The sequence below is a fragment of the Notolepis coatsorum genome (assembly GCF_963971535.1).
Source record: "Notolepis coatsorum genome assembly, chromosome: 11".
Lineage (NCBI taxonomy): Eukaryota > Metazoa > Chordata > Actinopteri > Aulopiformes > Paralepididae > Notolepis > Notolepis coatsorum.
Genome location: NC_140175.1, coordinates 97,634,275 through 97,654,251, shown reverse-complemented (window position 1 = coordinate 97,654,251; position 19,977 = coordinate 97,634,275). Strand labels below are relative to the sequence as shown.

At 42.5% G+C, this 19,977-nt stretch overlaps 1 protein-coding gene and 1 pseudogene across 2 annotated transcripts; both read right to left on the bottom strand.

The window, feature by feature from the left end:
- Window positions 1–3,614: 3,614 nt before the first annotated feature.
- On the bottom strand, window positions 3,615–7,219 carry LOC311237429 (large ribosomal subunit protein uL22-like). The gene is made up of 6 exons (XM_084325302.1): window positions 7,176–7,219; window positions 6,925–6,965; window positions 6,577–6,711; window positions 5,526–5,624; window positions 4,806–4,997; window positions 3,615–3,723 (listed from the first exon to the last, which is right to left on the bottom strand). The coding sequence occupies exons 1-6, from the start codon at window positions 7,213–7,215 to the stop codon at window positions 3,676–3,678; spliced, it is 555 nt and encodes a 184-aa protein (XP_084181428.1). The 5' UTR covers window positions 7,216–7,219; the 3' UTR covers window positions 3,615–3,675.
- A 1,693-nt stretch (window positions 7,220–8,912) lies between these two features.
- LOC311237427 (large ribosomal subunit protein uL22-like) lies at window positions 8,913–13,445 on the bottom strand (annotated as a pseudogene). Its single transcript, XR_014621086.1, has 6 exons — window positions 13,396–13,445; window positions 13,147–13,187; window positions 11,685–11,817; window positions 10,511–10,609; window positions 9,785–9,976; window positions 8,913–9,038 (listed from the first exon to the last, which is right to left on the bottom strand). The product of XR_014621086.1 is annotated as a large ribosomal subunit protein uL22-like (transcript).
- Between the last annotated feature and the right edge of the window lie 6,532 nt (window positions 13,446–19,977).

The window sequence follows — 19,977 nt, the reverse complement described above, 5'->3', positions numbered from 1 at the left end:
CAGCCTTCTTCTTCTTCTTGTATATTTCCGGCGGACTATGCGTCTAGGCGTGTTGCCGCCCTCCACAGGACAGAGGGAGCACTATAGATTTCCAGCCCTCCCTATATTCTGTACTGCTCCCCCCCCGCGGCGAGCAGGAACTGCAGAACAGCACTAGCAAATCCAGCCCCTCAATGAATAACACCAAGGGGGGGGGGGATGCATTGGGAACTTGTGTCCCACGAGGAGACCTACTATACCGCCATGAATATTATTGTGCGGATCGGAATATGGGCGAGTGCGATGGAGCTTGCACAAAATCACCCACATTTTTCCACTGCCACGTTTGGATATCCCAACTGCGCTCTGAGACTGGGATCATATGAGATGCCAAATGTGTTTATTTAGTTTATTCCGTATTGGATTTCGTTTATTTAATCATTGCATTGGTTTGTCATCCACAAATAAATTATTTTGAGCAGACCTGTCCATAGTGCTGAATCTTTATACTGAAAGAAAGTTTGAGGACAAAAAGCATGATTATGGAAATCTTTGGAAACTGAGTGGGGTAGGCAGCCATTGACAAGATTGGTACTATTTTGTATTTTCTGTACACTTGATATTTGTTTATCTAAGCAGTTTCAATTAGCACTTGATGCCCTGTTAAAAAACAAACTTTGGGAATGGAAGATCAAATATTTGTATTTGAACTGGAATAAAATGGATCAATATTTTTCTCATTCTTTTCCTCAATTTTTCCAGAAGGGGTTATCGTTTAATTTACATAATGATTTAATTAATCACAATTGAAAATCAACCCTTTAGCAGTTTTGATCATATACCAGTAACTGATTTTTTAAATACACTATAATTCAATATTCTAGAAACACATTTGACGTTGTTCTTGGATTGAACAAAATGGTAAATTGGGACCCCTTTTGACCCCAACTGTAAGAGCAGTGGTGCCATGGCAGCCGGACGGGGACTGACTCCAATTCTGAGGTGCCAGACATCCATAATAACATCATGCATGTTGTTTTAGAAGTTTATTATCTTTGTGCTTACAATAATCAAAAGGTACGATACACAGTTGGTCTTGCACACATAGAGGCCAAGGGGTCATTGAGCCTCATAATAAAAAATAAATAAATGCCCTTTTAATAATTTTGTTTACAGTTGCGCATATCGACTGCCCTTCAAACAAAAAAATGTCAGGATAGAATAAAAATATTAGGTAAAGAGAGAGATGCCCCGTATTCCATTGTAGTTTGCACGGCCTCCTCAGCGTGCTTCTCCGCGGCCCTATATATTTTATGCATAGCGTGGGTGGTGATGATGATAGAAACCGCTGTGGTGCATACAGTTGAATGCTGGTATTACACTCACTGAGGGACACGAAGAAGTCAAGTCCGATGAGATTTGGGAATCTCAAATACAAATCGGGATTGGAATGAAAAAATGCATTTATATTAAACAATACAGAATATACAGCACTTCTTGGAGTCTGTAGGGTAAGCACTTATTCCCTCCCCTTTTAAGTCAGTGATAAAAGGATAAGTGAGCTCCTGCACTGATTGTAGTTCAATATTTGATCACCAAAACCCCCCAAAAAGCATAAAAAGGGGGCCCCCGCCCAAAAATCTGCCTTTTAACCTTTGAGCACCTGCCCCTCTAAAGTCCTGTGCACGTCCCTGCTGTGCCATTATCAGCACAAATGATGTCCCCATATGATAAAATCCACCACCCCCATGGCTGCAGATCCCAGGGGGAGGGCATGCTACTTCAGCTACTTCCCACTCAAATTGCCAATGAGATGTGATGTATCATTTGAGACGTTTGTTTGGCACAACTCACAATAAATGCTGTGGCTTTCGCAGTTCTGAGCCAACCCTGAAGATCTATCTGCGCTCGTTTGATGACATCATCAAACTGCATCGTCACAAGCCTGTAGTGGAGTCGGTCACAGTTTTCAGTGTCGCCCGTTTCTTTTCATAGTTTGCTCCACAAACGTTGCGTGCATCTCCGGATGATTCTTCCTGAGGTAGGCGCAATGACTGTAAAGCGGAGGTTATGCGAGGATAAACCAAGACCAAATTTCATCTCCCACCTCAGGAATAATCATCGAAGATAACACGTTTGTGGGGCGAAACGATGAAAAGAAAACGACCGATAAAACAAAACACACATTAGTATTAGCCAAAGTATGGCCACCGGCCAGTTAAATGTAGAGCTCATCTGGAGCAGGGCTTATGCAGTTTATTTTAAAAGTGTGTTACCCCAAGTAGCGCTAAAAACTGGGGCTACTGGTCCAGCACTGTTTGCACTTGACCTCAGTTGTATAGGTACAATGTTTACATTTTGTGAAGTAGAAATGTGCCCCATGTAGTGGGCGTTTATCAGGATTATTTCAGGGAGTGTGTGATCCAACCTGCTGTTTGAGACAATATGGCACTTTTTGGCACATAGCCTAACTTAAGTTGAAGTAGTTGTCATATTTTAACTTAAGTTGAAGTAGTTGTCATATTTTGCACAATGTTTACATTACAAAGCCTTGTTGAATGCATCCAATGAAATGAACAAGATCAATGCACACGTCAAAATTATGCATAATACGTTAATTCCATGACTAACGTCACAAGAGATGTGACGTTAGTTAGGTGAAATAATTTCGTTTTGGGGGGACCCTGCATATATCGGTATCGGAAATTAAGAGTTGGACAATATCGGTATATCGGCTAATATCAGTAAAAAAAAAAGCCAATATTGAACATTACTATACAACCCTTCACTTCCTCAAGTTATTATTTCTACCCTTTAATATTTTTTTTAAAGATTTTTAGCATTTTTACATATTTTTCCAGTGAGACATGGCCGGCAGAGCAGAGGGGAAGGCCGGGAGAAGATATGGGGGGAAAGACATGGGGCAAATATACATCGGGTTCGGGAGACGAACCCGGGTCGACCACGTAGGTCTGCAGTGCAGTAACGTGGTGCGCCACGCTGGCTCCTACTCTTTAATATTGTGGGATTCATAGTCTCAAGAAACTTGAAAGCTTTAGTGTCATGGTCCGGGTTTAATACGCTCACACGTCCTCTATTCCATCGCTTTGGTCTCCTGATTTTAATGTCCACCAAAATGCTTCAATGATGTATCAAGTTGTGTATAACATGAATCAGACTGTCTGAGCTTGTCCCGGTCTGCGGTCCACTGCACATTCATAATACTAGGAATAGGCATCTTATCTTTGGCAAGAGGAGAAAGGTAAAATGTGCAGCCTAAGTATAGCATGCAGGGGCCCGCAGATCTGGAACGAGCTCGACGAGTCTGAAAGTCAAAATCCATCTCCACCTTGAAAAAACAACTGAAAGAGGATTTGCTCAAATCATATCTCTAAATAGTAACCATACGTGGGAATATTATGTCTGTATTTATGTATCCATGTTGTATGTAAGTAGGCAGGTATGTAAGCCTATCCATGTTATGTTTCGTTTGCCTCAGTTTGTGATCAGGCTCCCTCCAAAAGCTTTAAATAGCTTCTTGGGAGACCTGGCACACTAGACAATTCAGATGATGATATTTATTGTATCGTATCATGTGTGAATAAATTCAAATGAATCTCCATGGAATCCAAGCAGCCCTGAAAGTAAAACACAAGACTGTAGTTGTTGGTAAGAAGTGTTCCTTTTTATTTACATTTACTCCCGCGCCATGAGCTTCTGCTTCTGCAACTTCTTCTGGGAAACCTGCGGGACGGGAACAACAAAACATTAGCCACGCCCATTATATTAGCCACGCCCATTATCACAGAGAAAGGAGGTTTTCAGTTTAGGTTGCTCAGATTTGATTTTCATTAAGTTTTCATGGTTTATTTCAAAGGTAAGTAAGTAAGTATTTATAAAGCACCTTTCATACATGTCATGTAGCTCAAAGTGCTGTACACAAACAGGCATATATAACGATAAAAGCAATAAAGTTAAGATCAACGTTTAAAAAATAATAATAACGTAAAAATGAAAACAGTCATTTGCTGACCAGTTTGGGAGAACAGGTCCGCACAAACATGTCCGTTCAGTAGCAACCGGAAGTAGGAAATGCACTAAACCAATGCACTTGTACAGTAGGTAGCAATGTTAGCTCTTATAACGTTAGTGTAGTTACGTTTTTATTAGTGGTCAGAGTTGGGTCCATAGGGCTTATCCAAGCCCCATGGATCCATCAGTGGTCGCGTATTGTACCCGTATGTACCCGTTCCCTCATCTAAAGAGTTGGGTCCATAGGGCTTATCCAAGCCCTACGGATCCATCAGTGGTCGCGTATTGTGTGCGTATGTACCCGTTCCCTCATCTAAAGAGTTGGGTCCATAGGGCTTATCCAAGCCCTACGGATCCATCAGTGGTTGCGTATTGTGTGCGTATGTACCCGTTCCCTCATCTAAAGAGTTGGGTCCACAAGGCTTATCCAAGCCTCATGGATCCATCAAGGTGTCCTAAGCTGTCATCATTGCAACCACCAGTGCCGTTTTGGAATTCTTTCCAATCCCTGGATGACTTAATTTAGTCTCCTTTAGTTAACCCTTTAACTACAGAAGGTTAAGCCTTTACTACCACACTACAGAAGGTTAACCCTTTACTACCACACTACACTGTTAACAGTCTGTAGTGTGGTAGTAAAGGGTTAACCTTCTGTAGTGTGGTAGTGAAAGGGTTAAAAAGAAAAAAGGAAACGCTCTCATTATCACAAGGAACTACTTGAAGACAATAAGTCACCCAGGCACTGAAAAAGCAGATTGGCCAATCTGTAAATGTGTCCAGAGATAAACGCGTACCTTTTTCTTCTGGGCCACCTCCTCCTCTGGTTTGGGGACGATCTGCTCCTTCTCGGTGAGGATCATCTCGATGTGGCACGGGGAGCTCATGTAGGGGTTGATGCGTCCGTGGGCACGGTAGGTACGCCTGCGCATCTTAGGGGCCTTGTTCACCTGGATGTGCTCGATGACCAGAGAGTCAACATCCAGACCCTGCAGGGGCGGTAGGACCAACAACAAGCATGTCAAAAGTAGTTTACATTAGGCTCATTTGGGTTTTATTGCATTAAACTCATGTTTATTGATTTATGTAAACTCTGCATCATTGAAACTGAGGGCAGAGTTCCTGAGGATTAAAGGTTAAATTAATGGATAATTATATACCCAGTTTAATCACCTGTACATTGTATAATATACTTGACTGTCAAATTTGCACTCTTGGTTGGATGCCAAACTTTTGTTGTACTGTACTTGTGCCGTTTTCCTTCAATATGAAGCATGTTTAAGAGGCTTGTACGTAAGGGGGTTGCACGTTAGGCTTGCACATTGATGGCTCAGACGTTATTTGCATTTTCAAGTTTAATTCAAAGGTTCCTTTTGGAGTCATCATTGCAATCAAAACAAACACCATTCCATTCTGAATGACATCTTGCCAAACAAGCCAAACCGATGTTGTGCGTTAAACAGAATGTAAAGACTTAAAGCTAGTCAACTTTCAAGCAAACTATTCATCCTTCGTACCTTCAACTCAGCATTGCTCTCTGCGTTCTTCAGCATGTGGAGGAGAAACTCTGCACTTTTCTTGGGCCAGCGACCCTGTGTCCAGTCAAACTGCTTGGCCTAATAATAATTAAAAAAATAATGTCTTTAATGAAAATGCGAAAGACACCCTAACACTAAAACAAACCCGTCTCAGTCTTGGTACAAGTCTTAACGTTGCTCAGATTTGATTTTCATTAAGTTTTCATGGTTTATTTCAAAGGTGTCCTAAGTGGTCATCATTGCAACGCCAAGACACCCAAGTACCTCTAAGACCTACAGGATGACGTCCATTCTTGCCTGGGACATAAATGGCATACCACTTACCAAGATTAGGGACGGTCATGGATTTTCAAATAGTAATTACATTATTTTATGCAAATATCATTTAGTCTCAAATATATTTCCCCTTATTTATATCAGTTCAGAGTTACACCGCTGAACAGCATGCTGGGTACAGCTCACTACTAGTGAGGTAGCATAATGGTCCGTTAACAGCTGGGATAAAATAAAGGAGACGTGAGATGTTACATGGTAGCAACATTTAGATTGTCTGATTATCTCACGTTCGCAAAAACAAAATGCTAAAAGCTAAATATAGGGGGAGCTCCAGTAGCTCACCGCGTACCTCGAACGCTATTTCGGCGTCGGGGACAACCGTGCGCGTCACGGATCTGGGGTAGAGAGTTCGACTCCCGGACAAGCCGTACTTTCTCAGAGTGTCTTTCCCCCCATCTATACCCCCATTCAACCTGTTTCTGTCGGTCACACTTGACCAGAAAAAAGCGATAAACGCAAAAAGAACCAGCTGACTGGTCAAAGTTTAAAAAAAAATAAAGCTAAATATATGCAATATATAGTCTAATAATCCAATAATGCTAAAAGCTAAATATATGATCTGATGAAGTATACACTATTCACATAAGGTGCGGTATGCATAAGGTAGAGTACATTGTCCTTTTATACTACTCCTTGCTACTACCAAGGGGACACGTTTGAGCATCATCAGAAGTTGTGTTCCACGGGGTCTCACCTGGGCACACCTGCCGACACCCCCGTTGTAGCGGTGGAAGGGGACACACTGGTGTTTCACAGAAATGTCCCTCAGATATTTGTTGGCTTTGCGGATGTGCATGCCCTTGATGGCCTGAGCTGTCTCACGGGTGTTCTGTCAAGAAAAACATTCAGGCAGTCAGTAATATATATATACCTAGTCATGTGACAAGAGCACCGAGCCTACATGGTTGCAGCTTTGCTCAGATACTTGTTAGTTATTGTCACATTTCATTCCAAAGGTCTCCAATGTTGTCATCATAGGCAAAGCATCCTTCATTTAAAACCCAGACCGAGGTGTAGGTTCTAGTAACATGGGGCTTCTTACCTTGAAGTGAACCCTGAGATTGGAGCCCCGAGACTTGCATGCTGAGGGCACAAAATAAAGGATGTTTATTAACAGACAAGCCACACCCGCTATGAAACTTATTTAGAGGGATTTAATTTACATTTTGGTTGCTCAGATTTGATTTTCATTAAGTTTTCATGGTTTATGTCAAAGGTGTCCTAAGCTGTCATCATTTCAACCATTCCTTCAAACAGGAAGTGACGCTGCCGCCGGCAGCATGGATGATACTCACTTAGTCGGGTTCTCGGGGTCGAGCGAGTACCGGACCATTTTGAGAAATCTGTAAAGACAAGTAAAGCAAACAGCTCATTAGCAACATGCTACACGTTAACAAGACATCCCTCCCTACGACACACATGGTGGAATCCGGCGAGTCGAGTCTGAATGACCACCAGCAATAGGTTGTTCAGTCTCGGTTCAAGTCTTAACGTTGCTCAGATTTGATTTTCATTAAGTTTTCATGGTTTATTTCAAAGGTGTCCCAAGTTGTCATCATTGCAACGCCAAGACACCCAAGTACCTCCAAGATTACCTCCATTCTTGCCTGGGACATATAAATGGTAAACCACTTACCAAGATTATGGACGGTCATGGATTTTCAAATAGTAATTATATTATTTTATGCAAATATAATTTTGTCTCAAATATATTTCCCCTTATTTATATCAGCAACTACAGTTACACCGCTGAACAGCATGCTGGGTACAGCTCACTACTAGTACTAGTGAGGTAGCATAACGGTCCGTTAACAGCTGGGAGAAAATAAAGGACACGTGAGATGTTACATGGTAGCAACATTTAGATTGTCTTTGATTATCTCACGTTCGCAAAAACAAAATCACATGTGGGGGAATGTGCGATTGGCGTTTGAATAGTTCCCAGTGCCTATCAAAGCAATTTTGCCCATCCCTACCCAAGATCTTACACCCCTTTTGCTAAGTAAGATAAGATATTCCTTTATCGATCCCCTTGGGGAAATTCAGGCATCATAGCAGCATGGGGGATATAAATAAATATAACATAATTAACTCTGGACACGTGCGTAATCGTCAACAAGGTGAGAGATGAGGGTATGTATGCCCTCAGTTATATTTGCCCTACAATAAATAGTTACAATATATAATCAAATCCAATAAACTAAATCTAATCTAGTCTGGAAAAAAAACGAAATGCTAAAAGCTAAATATATGCAATATATATAGTCTAATAATCCAATAATCTAAAAAAGCTAAATATATGATCTGATGAAGTATACACTATTCACATAAGGTGCGGTATGCATAAGGTAGAGTACTTTGTCCTTTTATACTACTCCTTGCTACTACCAAGGGGACACGTTTGAGCATCATCAGAATAAAGTGTGTTCCACGAAGTCTCACCTGGGCACACCTGCCGACACACCCGTTGTAGCGGTGGAAGGGGACACACTGGTGTTTCACAGAAACGTCCCTCAGATATTTGTTGGCTTTGCGGATGTGCATGCCCTTGATGGCCTGAGCTGTCTCACGGGTGTTCTGTCAAGAAAAACATTCAGGCAGTCAGTAATATATATATACCTAGTCATGTGACAAGAGCACCGAGCATACATGGTTGCAGCTTTGCTCAGATACTTGTTAGTTATTGTCACATTTCATTCCAAAGGTCTCCAATGTTGTCATCATAGGCAAAGCATCCTTCATTTAAAACCCAGACGGAGGTGTAGGTTCTAGTAACATGTAGCCCCTTTCGTGACTGCGGTGTGCAAGCCTGGGGCTCTAGTGACCGCAGTCATTCTCAGGTGTGCCGCGACCAGTTTAAAAAGAAACTACCAAGCGGTGATCGGGGGCTGGGTCAAAAATATATCAGATATGAATTTCAAAGATACCCAGCGTACAATATGGGTTTAACACAGCTTTACAGTGGGGTCTGGAAGCTCGGAGTTGCTAATAAACAGTTTAAATCATTGTTACAAAACGTGTGGTACTTACAGAGCGAGCCGTGTATTTCCGCCATTGGTGTCACCGCGCATGCGCACCAGGCAGCCAAATGTTCCTTTTTATTTACATTTACTCCCGCGCCATGAGCTTCTGCTTCTTCAACTTCTTCTGGGAAACCTGCGGGACGGGAACAACAAAACATTAGCCACGCCCATTATATTAGCCACGCCAATTATTACAGAGAAAGGAGGTTTTCAGTTTAGGTTGCTCAGATTTGATTTTCATTAAGTTTTCATGGTTTATTTCAAAGGTGTCCTAAGCTGTCATCATTGCAACCACCAGTGCCGTTTTGGAATTCTTTCCAATCCCTGGATGACTTAATTTAGTCTCCTTTAGTTAACCCTTTCACTACAGAAGGTTAAGCCTTTGCTACCACACTATAGAAGGTTAACCCTTTATAGTGTGGTATAGTGGATTCGCCTGTTCGAATCCAGCTCACAGCTCCGACGTTGTCACCAGCTTGGCTGGCCGTTCACACTAATACAATTGGCTGTATTAGAGGGTGGGAAAAGCTGGCGGGTGGGTCTGGGTCGTTGTAAACAGCGACTCCTACAGTTCGGTCGGGGCGCCTGCTCAGCGAGGATAGGATCTAAGGGGGGTAGTGTGATCCTTCCACACGTTACACCCTCTCAGTGAGAGTCCGCGCTGCCAGGTGAAAAGAAGCGGTTGATTGGCTAGACGTGTGTCGGAGGAAGCACGTGATAGCCTCCACTCTCCCAGACCGACTGTGGGGGGGTAAGTGCGCAGCGACCAGGAAGGGGATTGGGAATTGGCATAACGACTAACATTGGGATGGGAGAAAAAAAATCTGAGGAAAAAGGAGGGGGGAAAAGATCAATAAATAAAAAGATATAAACGTGTACCTTTTTCTTCTGGGCCACCTCCTCCTCTGGTTTGGGGACGATCTGCTCCTTCTCGGTGAGGATCATCTCGATGTGGCACGGGGAGCTCATGTAGGGGTTGATGCGTCCGTGGGCACGGTAGGTACGCCTGCGCATCTTGGGGGCCTTGTTCACCTGGATGTGCTCGATGACCAGAGAGTCAACATCCAGACCCTGCAGGGGCGGTAGGACCAACAACAAGCGTGTCAAAAGTAGTTTACATTAGGCTCATTTGGGTTTTATTGTATTAAACTCATGTTTATTGATTTATGTAAACTCTGCATCATTGAAAATGAGGGCAGAGTTCCTGAGGATTAAAGGTTAAATTAATGGATAATTATATACCCAGTTTAATCACCTGTATAATATACTTGACTGTCAAATTTGCACTCTTGATTGGATGCCAAACTTTTGTTGTACTGTACTTGTGCTGTATCCCATTTCCTTCAATATGAAGCATGTTTAAGAGGCTTGTACGTGAGGGGGTTGCACGTTAGGCTTGCACATTGACCGCTCAGACGTTATTTGCATTTTCAAGTTTAATTCAAAGGTTCCTTTTGGAGTCATCATTGCAATCAAAACAAACACCATTCCATTCTGAATGACATCTTGCCAAACGGCAGGCAAGCCAAACCGATGTTGTGCGTTAAACAGAATGTAAACACTGAAAGCTGGTCAACTTTCAAGCAAACTATTCATCCTTCGTACCTTCAACTCAGCATTGCTCTCTGCGTTCTTCAGCATGTGGAGGAGGAACTCTGCACTTTTCTTGGGCCAGCGACCCTGTGTCCAGTCAAACTGCTTGGCCTAATAAAATTACAAAAAAATTCTTTAATGAAAATGCGAAAGACACCCCAACACTAAAACAAACCAGTCTCAGTCTTGGTACAAGTCTCAATGTTGCTCAGATTTGATTTTCATTAAGTTTTCATGGTTTATTTCAAAGGTGTCCTAAGTGGTCATCATTGCAACATCAAGACACCCAAGTACCTCTAAGACCTACAGGATGATGTCCATTCTTGCCTGGGACATATAAATGGTATACCACTTAGCAAGATTAGGGACGGTCATAGATTTTCAAATAGTAATTACATTTTATGCAAATATCATATAGTCTCAAATATATTTCCCCTTATTTATATCAGCATCTACAGAGTTACACCGCTGAACAGCATACTGGGCACATCTCACTACTAGTACTAGTGAGGTAGCATAACGGTCCGTTAACAGCTGGGAGAAAATAAAGGATATGCGAGATGTTACATGGTAGCAACATTTAGATTCTTTGATTATCTCACGTTCGCAAAAACAAAATCACATGTGGGGGAATGTGCAATTGGCGTTTGAATAGTTCCCAGTGCCTATCAAAGCAATTCTGCCCTTTCCTACCCAAGATCTTACACCCCTTTTGCTAAGTAAGAGTAAGATAAGATATTCCTTTACTGATCCCCTTGAGGAAATGCAGGCATCATAGCAGCATTGGGGATACAGGTAGTAAAAAGCAGTGTAAACAATATTATATAACAAATAAATATAATTAACTCGACATGTGCGAGATGAGGGTATGTTACGTATGGCCCATTATATTTGCCCTACAATAAATAGTTACAATATATAATCAAATACAATAATCTAAATCTAATCGTCTGGGGGAAAAAAGACGAAATGTTAAACTAAATATATAGTCTAATAATCTAACCCTAATCTATAATAAATAAATAAAAATGCTAAAAGCTAAATATATGATCTGATGAAGTATACACTATTCACATAAGGTGCGGTATGCATAAGGTAGAGTACATTGTCCTTTTATACTACTCCTTGCTACTACCAAGGGGACACGTTTTAGCATCATCGGAAGTTGTGTTCCACAAAGTCTCACCTGGGCACACCTGCCGACACCCCCGTTGTAGCGGCGGAAGGGGACACTGGTGTTTCACAGAAACGTCCCTCAGATATTTGTTGGCTTTGCGGATGTGCATGCCCTTGATGGCCTGAGCTGTCTCACGGGTGTTCTGTCAATAAAAACATCCTGGCAGTCAGTAATATATATATAACTAGTCATGTGACAAGAGCACCGAGACTACATGGTTGCAGCTTTGCTCAGATACTTGTTAGTTATTGTCACATTACATTCCAAAGGTCTCCAATGTTGTCATCATAGGCAAAACTCCATTTCAAACAGAGGTGTAGGTTCTATTATACAACGGCATGCAAATTTCTCTATTCTGATTGGCTGAAACAGTCCATTTACACGTATGTATCCTTCATAATCCACGCTCCTGGTCCCAGGACCCGCCCACCACCGAATCACATCACTCCGCCGGATCACTCCGTCGGAAAAAACAAGATGGCGGACAATAATCTTTAACAAATGGATATGTTGATAGCGTCATAACGACTAAATATAAAGCGATTCTGTCAAGGGGAACGTGTTAGTATTTTAAACAATGTTGGATGATGTAATTGATGGGTCTTGACTCAATCTAGAACAAAAGAAAAATCGCGGATTGATTGATAGATTAATTGATTGATTTAAATTTCTTCCTTCCTACTTTCCGACTGCAGCGTTCTCTCTCACTGTCCGACGCTGGCGTACCCACAAACACACACATACACACACACACACACACACACACACACACGCACACACACACTGTGACACACACACACACACACACACGCACACACACACACTCCTGTCTGCAACAGCGGGGGAGTCAGACTGAGAGAGAAGCAGCGCTGTTTTAAGTGAGCATGGTCTATTGAATTGATTGATTGGTTGATTGCTAATTTTATTACTGTACCCCTGGTTTCCAACTGGTTAAGTTTAGGCTAAAAGAAATAAATAAAAAAATAGGGCGAAGAAAACGTTTTTTTCCTATAGGGCAAAGAAAACGTTTTAATAAATTTTCAATCAATCATTCCAATAATACACAGTTGGATGTGTTAGTTGGTTGGATGCACTTCAAGCTGCTTCCACATGAGGCAACTTCTCTCAATCATTCCAATAATACACAGTTGGATGTGTTAGTTTGGTTGGATGCACTTCAAGCTGCTTCCACATGGAGTTGTGGGAACTACTTTTTCTGGCGGATGGTTTTTTCAATAAATCTTCGATTAATGTGTGTTTATTGTATAGAAATAAGGTTGGATGAATCTGGCAGTTGTATAAAAGCTTTACACCACGTGCAGTCGTGATTTGTGACCAATAAACCATGCCTAGGGGGGTCTAACGACCCTCGGCTGCGCCTCGGGCCTAACAACCACCCCTAGGCATGGTTTATTGGTCACAAACCACTCCTGCGTGTGATGTAATGCTTAAGTAACATGGGGCTTCTTACCTTGAAGTGAACCCGGAGATTGGAGCCCCGAGACTTGCATGCTGAGGGCACAAAATAAGGATGTTAACAGACAAGCCATACCTGCTATGAAACTTAAGAGGGATTTAATTTACATTAGGTTGTTCAGATTTGATTTTCATTAAGTTTTCATGGTTTATGTCAAAGGTGTCCTAAGCTGTCATCATTTCAACCGCACTGTTCCTTCAAACAGGAAGTGACGCTGCCGCCGGCAGCATGGATGATACTCACACTTAGTCGGGTTCTCGGGGTCGAGCGAGTACCGGACCATTTTGAGAAATCTGTAAAAACAAGTAAAGCAAACAGCTCATTAGCAACATGCTACACGTTAACAAGGCATCCATCCCTACGACACACGTGGTGGATCCGGCGAGTCCAGTCTGAATGACCACCAGCAATAGGTTGCTGCTCAGTCTCGGTTCAAGTCTTAACGTTGCTCAGATTTAAATTCTCATTAAGTTTACATTGTTTATTTCAAAGGTGCCCGACGTTGTCATCATTGCAACGCCAAGACACCCAAGTACCTCCAATAATAATAATAAATTATAATTATATATAATAATACCGAACAGTGTGGAACACAACAGCACGGTGATAGTTACCCGGTGAGCACGTTCAGGGCATGTTGTCCTGTAGCCCAGATCAAACATGTCGTTGTCCGCAATCTGACATACCTTTCAGGCCGAATAAGTAAATAATGTTGCCATTGTAGTGAAAATCAACCAGCCATATAATGCTGTATCGCGTACACCAAACTATCGTATAATAATATATAAAGCATAATGACTAAAGTCGCGGGATGCCATAGATATTAAGCCGATTAAGAAGATGCTTTCGCCTCCACTTCCCAATCACACACAAACCAAATGACGCTAGAGATCGGACTCGTTTACACAGCCGTTCTATCTTTTCTATCAGCAGCGCCACCCATCCACCCAATGGCTGAATTGGAGTATTGCACTTCGCCGCGCTGTGAGCTTCTTCTTCTTCTTCTTCTAATGTTTATTGGCGGTTGGCACTAACGTGTTGGTGCATTACCGCCACCTACTGAAATTGATTTTAGAGCTAGATGGATTATGCACATGCCAATCCCTATTCTACACTACTCTATATCCTACCACTCAAACCTGTACTATTTAGAAAATTAAAAATTGCCCTATACCCCACATTCCCTGAACTCAGTCGCAACACTTCTCTTACCTCCAGCTTGATGTGGTCTCTCTCTAACCTTTCTTTTAGGATCTGTCTCTCTTCCCTATACTTACTACACTCCACTAACACATGCTCCACTGTTTCCTGCCTACCGCAATACTCACACCTACCCGTCTCATGCTTGCCCATTAACCTAAGTGTACTATTTAGCCCTGTGTGCCCTAATCTCATTCTTGATACAATCACTTCTTCCCTCGTACTCCTACCCCCACTTCTCATCTTCCCTACTGCCCTCTGGATATTATAAAACTGCCTACCTTTACTTCCTCTATCCCACTCCTCCTGCCACTTCTTTTTCATTTCATACTTAACTACACTCTTAACTTCTGCCTTGCTGTACCTCACTTCCCTACTTACTTCTACTCTACTAGCTGCTTCCTTAGCAAATGTATCCGCCAGTTCATTCCCCTCCACCCCTATATGTGCTGGCACCCATATGAAACACACATCTGCGCCTACCCTCCTTACCCTAAACATCGCCTGCGCTATTTCTAAAATAATGTCCTGCCTTGATTCTGACTCTATGTTCTTTATACTTACTAATGCGCTACTTGAATCTGATGCTATTAATACCTTGCTTGGTTTAATTGTTTCCACCCAATTAATAGCTAACAAAATAGCCATTAACTCACCCGTGTATACCGACAATTTATCACTCACCCTCTCCTTTTCCATGATATCTACTTCTGTGCTTATAAATGCAACCCCCACCTTGCCACTGATTGTTTTTGATGCATCCGTGTATACTTTAATCTGCTCTCCATACTTACTTTCTATATACCTACTAACTTCATACCTATCCAACACTTCCTCACCTCTTTCCCTCCTTCTTTCCAATAAATGAAAATCTACCTGCACCTCCTCAAACAGCCATGGTGGAACATCAGACAATGGTACCGTCGGGCTTATCTCCATCTCCCCTATCCCTATCTCCCTACTGTCATTCCCTATTGTCCACCCAAAACTCTTAAACTCTTTCTTTTCTTTTTCCTGACACTCTAATAATACCTTTTGAGTGGGGTGACTCTCCTTATGGCCCTTTAAATTTACCCAATACGTTAACGCTATCTGCTTCCGTCTGAACTCCAAAGGAGCTTCATTCATTTCCACTTGCAATGCAGATACTGGGGTTGTTCTGATCGCACCACAGCACAGTCTTAACGCCTGATACTGTATTATATCTAACTTCTTTAATAACGTTTTCGATGCAGACTGATACACGATGCAGCCATAGTCTAAAGCAGACCTTACTAACCCTATATACACAGCTTTCAAAGAACCCCTACCTGCTCCCCACTCCCTACCCCTCAGGCACCTTACAATATTTAATACTTTCTTACACTTAGCAACAACTTTTCCTATATGGTTTGCCCACGTAAGCCTTTTGTCAAACCAAATCCCTAGATATTTAAAGCACTCTACTCTCTCTAACCTTTCCCCATATAACTTAAGACTAACCTGTTCTGACACTTTCCTTCTGGTAAAAAATGCCACCTTTGTCTTTGCCACTGAAAATCTAAAACCCCACTCTTTTGTCCACTTCTCTACTTTCTCTACTGCTTCTTGTAATTTCTTAACTATATACTCTATATTCCTTCCCCTTTTCCACATAATCCCATCATCTGCAAATAATGCCACCCCAATACTGCTCTCTATATTCTTAAACACTTCATTTATCATAATAGAAAATAAAACTGGACTTATTACGCTTCCTTGAGGTGTCCCATTCTCCACTACATACTCTCCACTATACTCTTTCCCGCGCTGTGAGCTGTATGAGTAAATTAACTATATACTTTTGCTCACACAATATCTTGAATGAATGAGTTTATTTATTTCGAACATAAATTGAAATAAATAATAATAATAATAAAAAAAACAAGTAATAAACATTAAAAAACAAACAAGCAGGAGTAGGATGAAGTGTAATGAATGAATGAATGAAAACTTTATTTAACAGATTGCAGGCAGTGGATAGTTACAATGATAATGGAACTTTTGGTTACATTGTACGCCAATTGTAAGCCACATCTGTGAATGGTACACCCTATAAGAGCATATAATTGTAATATTATTATTGGTGACACTTTATAATAATGATCCTTTATAAAGTGTTACCTTATTATTCTATGATCATTTGTCAATTGAATATGCTAAACAACATCTGAATCATATAACTGCCACAGACATCACAGAAGGGTTAGCTACGCCAGTATCATATAACTAGGGTTATCGGATAACCTTCGTTATATTTCTACTGGCTTAAGCGTTCCGCTTCGCCCTATGGGACAATGGGCAAAGCAGGGCGCGTAGCCCTGACAGATGCACCCCCTGAGGTCCCCTTTACGACCGTCGCCATGTCTCCTCTTACAATCAACCGATCGGGAGATATGCACGGTATGGATCTGACCCCCCCCCGTTTTTGGTGAAAACTGCCCGTTTGTTTCAACATAAAACTGCCGGTCTTTTCATATAGCAGTCTTACACTTTTATAAATAAACAAGAATGATACGCAGATTGCAGTATTCCTGTGTGTAATTCGTCTGGAGTAGCAATTCATAATAGATATATATCCAACTATTGAGGTCCTGTTGAGAGCCGAGCATGAGCATGATAACAAACCTGTTTAGACTATGGCTAGTTTGATTGATTTGGAATACTGGGGGACTAAATATACAAAATAAACGCAAAAGCGTGCTTACTTGGATGAAAAGACAACAGGTTGATGTGGCTCTATTAAGCGAAACGCACCTTTTATTGGCTGACAATGTAAAGCTGGCGGATAAAATATACCAAAACATAAGCTACTCATCTTTTGGAACTAGAACTTGTGGTGTAGCTATAGTTGTGAAACGAAAGTTGAATATTAAATTGTTGGACGTATGGTCTGATGCGGATGGCCGAGTAACTATTGCTAAGATAGACTACTGTAACAGGAAAATCGCTTTGGTAGCGGCTTATGCCCCTAATCTTTACGACGCTAACTTCTACACTTCACTCACTAGAGCAATGTTAGATCTCCCTGAGTATTAATTTATAACTGGTGCGGATTTTAATGCCATTTGGGATCCCTCGATTGATAAATCTAGTCTCACCACATCCAATGACCAGAAACAGGCCTCTAAAGCATTACAGGCTTGGGCCAAGGATACAGGTGTAAATGATCTGTGGTGATTACTCAACCCAACGGCCCGACTCTTTCTTCTCAGCAAGACACAAGACATTTTCTAGAATAGATTATGTTTTTGCATCCCCTAGACCAGTGTTTCTCAAAGTGGGGGGCGCAGAGGCATGACAGGGGGGGCCTTGAGATTTATTAAAATTTTTTTTTTTTTTTTTTTTTTATTACAGAAAATTATCACTAAAGTGCTATCTGTTGCAGCTGCACTGTTCTCCATGAAAATACAATTTCTCAAAATCTGAAAATCATTATTTAATAAAACACAGAAAAGGATCACCAAGTTACTCTGCATAAAAAAAACCTTTACAGACAACATTGAGACAAAGCTTCCTGACACATCTCCATCCAAACTCTTGGAAGAACTCTTTGAAATCTCATCTGATACCACCTAGAGAGCTAGTTTCAGAGTGTGGTGCTGAGTACCAAGTATCTCATATCATGGCCCACCAAGTATCTCATGATGCAGCAGTTAAGGTGTTGATACCATTCAGCACCACATACTGTGAGGATTCGCCTGTCCCTGGACCCCTTTTCCCTGTCTCCTCTCCTCATCAGCCCCCACCCTTGCGAGAACTTTTCCCTGTCTCCTACTCTTCACCAGCCCCCACCCTTGGACATTCTTGTTCCTCTACCTTCACGCACCTGTTGGGAGTTTGCAATCAGCTCTGGAGAGTACTTAGGTTGCAGACTCCCCTCCAGTCCTGGTCGGGTCGTTCTGTGTTCGTTCTGTATTCTGTACGTTACCATCACCTGCCGCGTCTCCGGCATGAGACGACGTGCCAGCCATCACCACCTGTCGCCGTTTGCCTGGAGTGGGACACCGCCTTCGCTCTCTAATTCTCTACGGGAGGTTTCCAGTGTTCCCACTCCAGACGTCAAGCCGGCTCGCCATCGCTCCCGATTCCACGGGAGGAAGGCGTCTCTTCGTGATCCTCGTTCCTGGGGTGAGGCTCGCCGTCGCTCCCTATTATTCCACGGGAGGATGGCGTGTGCCCATCCCGTTTCCCCTCGGACCCAGGCTCGCCGTCGCTCCCTAGTATTCCACGGGAGGATGGCGTGTGCCCATCCCGTTTCCCCTCGGACCCCCTTTGTTCTGCGCTGCCCGTCTGCAGCATCCGAGGAGGAGGAGGATTCCTTCCTGAGCAGCAGAGCCCTACTCGGTGTAGGGACGGGAGGAGGATCTCCGTGCCCCGCCTCCGCTGTCGGGCCCCTGTCCCCGTGCCAGGCCTCCGCCGTCGTAACCCTGTCCTCATCCCTGTAAGCGGTCCTGGCCCTGACACTTAGCCCTGACACTTAGCCCTGGTCCTGGCCCTGACACTTAGCCCTGGCCCTTAGCTCTGGTCCTGGCCCTGACATTTAGCCCTGGCCCTTAGCTCTGGTCCTGGCCCTGACACTTAGCCCTGGCCCTTAGCCCTGGCCCTTAGCCCTGGTCCCTTAGCCTGTTCGCCTGTTAAAGGCACAGTGCTGCAGTTTCATATTTCATGGACTCTTGTGTTTTTTGTGTTCTCCCTTAAAGGGACTGTGCCGCTTTTTGTTATATAATAAATAATGCCCTGTTTTGGCTTACTCTCATACCTGTCTTGTGTTGTGCTATTGGGGTCGGTTTCAAACCATAACACATACAGTATCTGTGTGAAGCTGGCTTTTCATCCATGACAGCTCTGAAAACAAAATATAGGGCCAATTTGAAAGGTCACGATATTGGTGTTATTTCAATAAATTTAAACATGGCCTATTTCATGACTATTTTGTTGGGGGGGGGGCCAAAATATTTTGGTCCGCCAAAGGGGGGCCTGACAGAAAAGGTTTGAGAAGCACTGCCCTAGACTATTCCAATGTACAGTGTAAAATGTGTGTGTGTCCCCTTCCCAACCCCCCCCCCCCCCCCCCCCCACCTCCAATGTACAGCCCTCACCCAACCCACCCAACCCCACCCCACCCAACCAACCTCCTCCAATGTACAGTTTCTATGCCAAATGTATATACACTCCTTTTCTGGACACTTTTGTATCACAAACAGTACTGTATTTGCAAATCTGATATGTCATAAATGTATAGATGTAGCAGTACTGTCTATCTGTATGTCATGTATGTCATATATGTTATGATGAATTGAAAATGGGGGACCCTGATGTAAACAAGACGAAGGTCTTTCTCTGGTCTGCATCCCCTTAACAATTGTATGTATTGAGCTGTACTGTACTGTACCCATTCTGCAATCTGTTAATAAACTTTTCAATCAATCAATCAATCAATTTGATAGCTTTGACGTGGAAGTGGGACCCAGTGCACTATCAGATCACAACTATTTACTCCTAAAGGGCTCTTTTAGTAGAATGACATCCAGAGCCCCAAGATGGCGTTTTAATTCAACACTGTTGAAAAACACTGAATTCAATTTACAATTCAAAAATAAACTA

Excerpts from the sequence above, each read along its gene's own strand:
- LOC311237429 (XM_084325302.1), bottom strand. The coding sequence starts at position 7,215 with ATGGTCCGGTACTCGCTCGACCCCGAGAACCCGACTAAGT. Across the intron at positions 6,966-7,175 it reads CCCCGAGAACCCGACTAAGT|CATGCAAGTCTCGGGGCTCC; the intron begins GAGTATCATCCA and ends TTGTGCCCTCAG. Across the intron at positions 3,724-4,805 it reads AGGTGGCCCAGAAGAAAAAG|GTTTCCCAGAAGAAGTTGCA; the intron begins GTACGCGTTTAT and ends CCCGTCCCGCAG.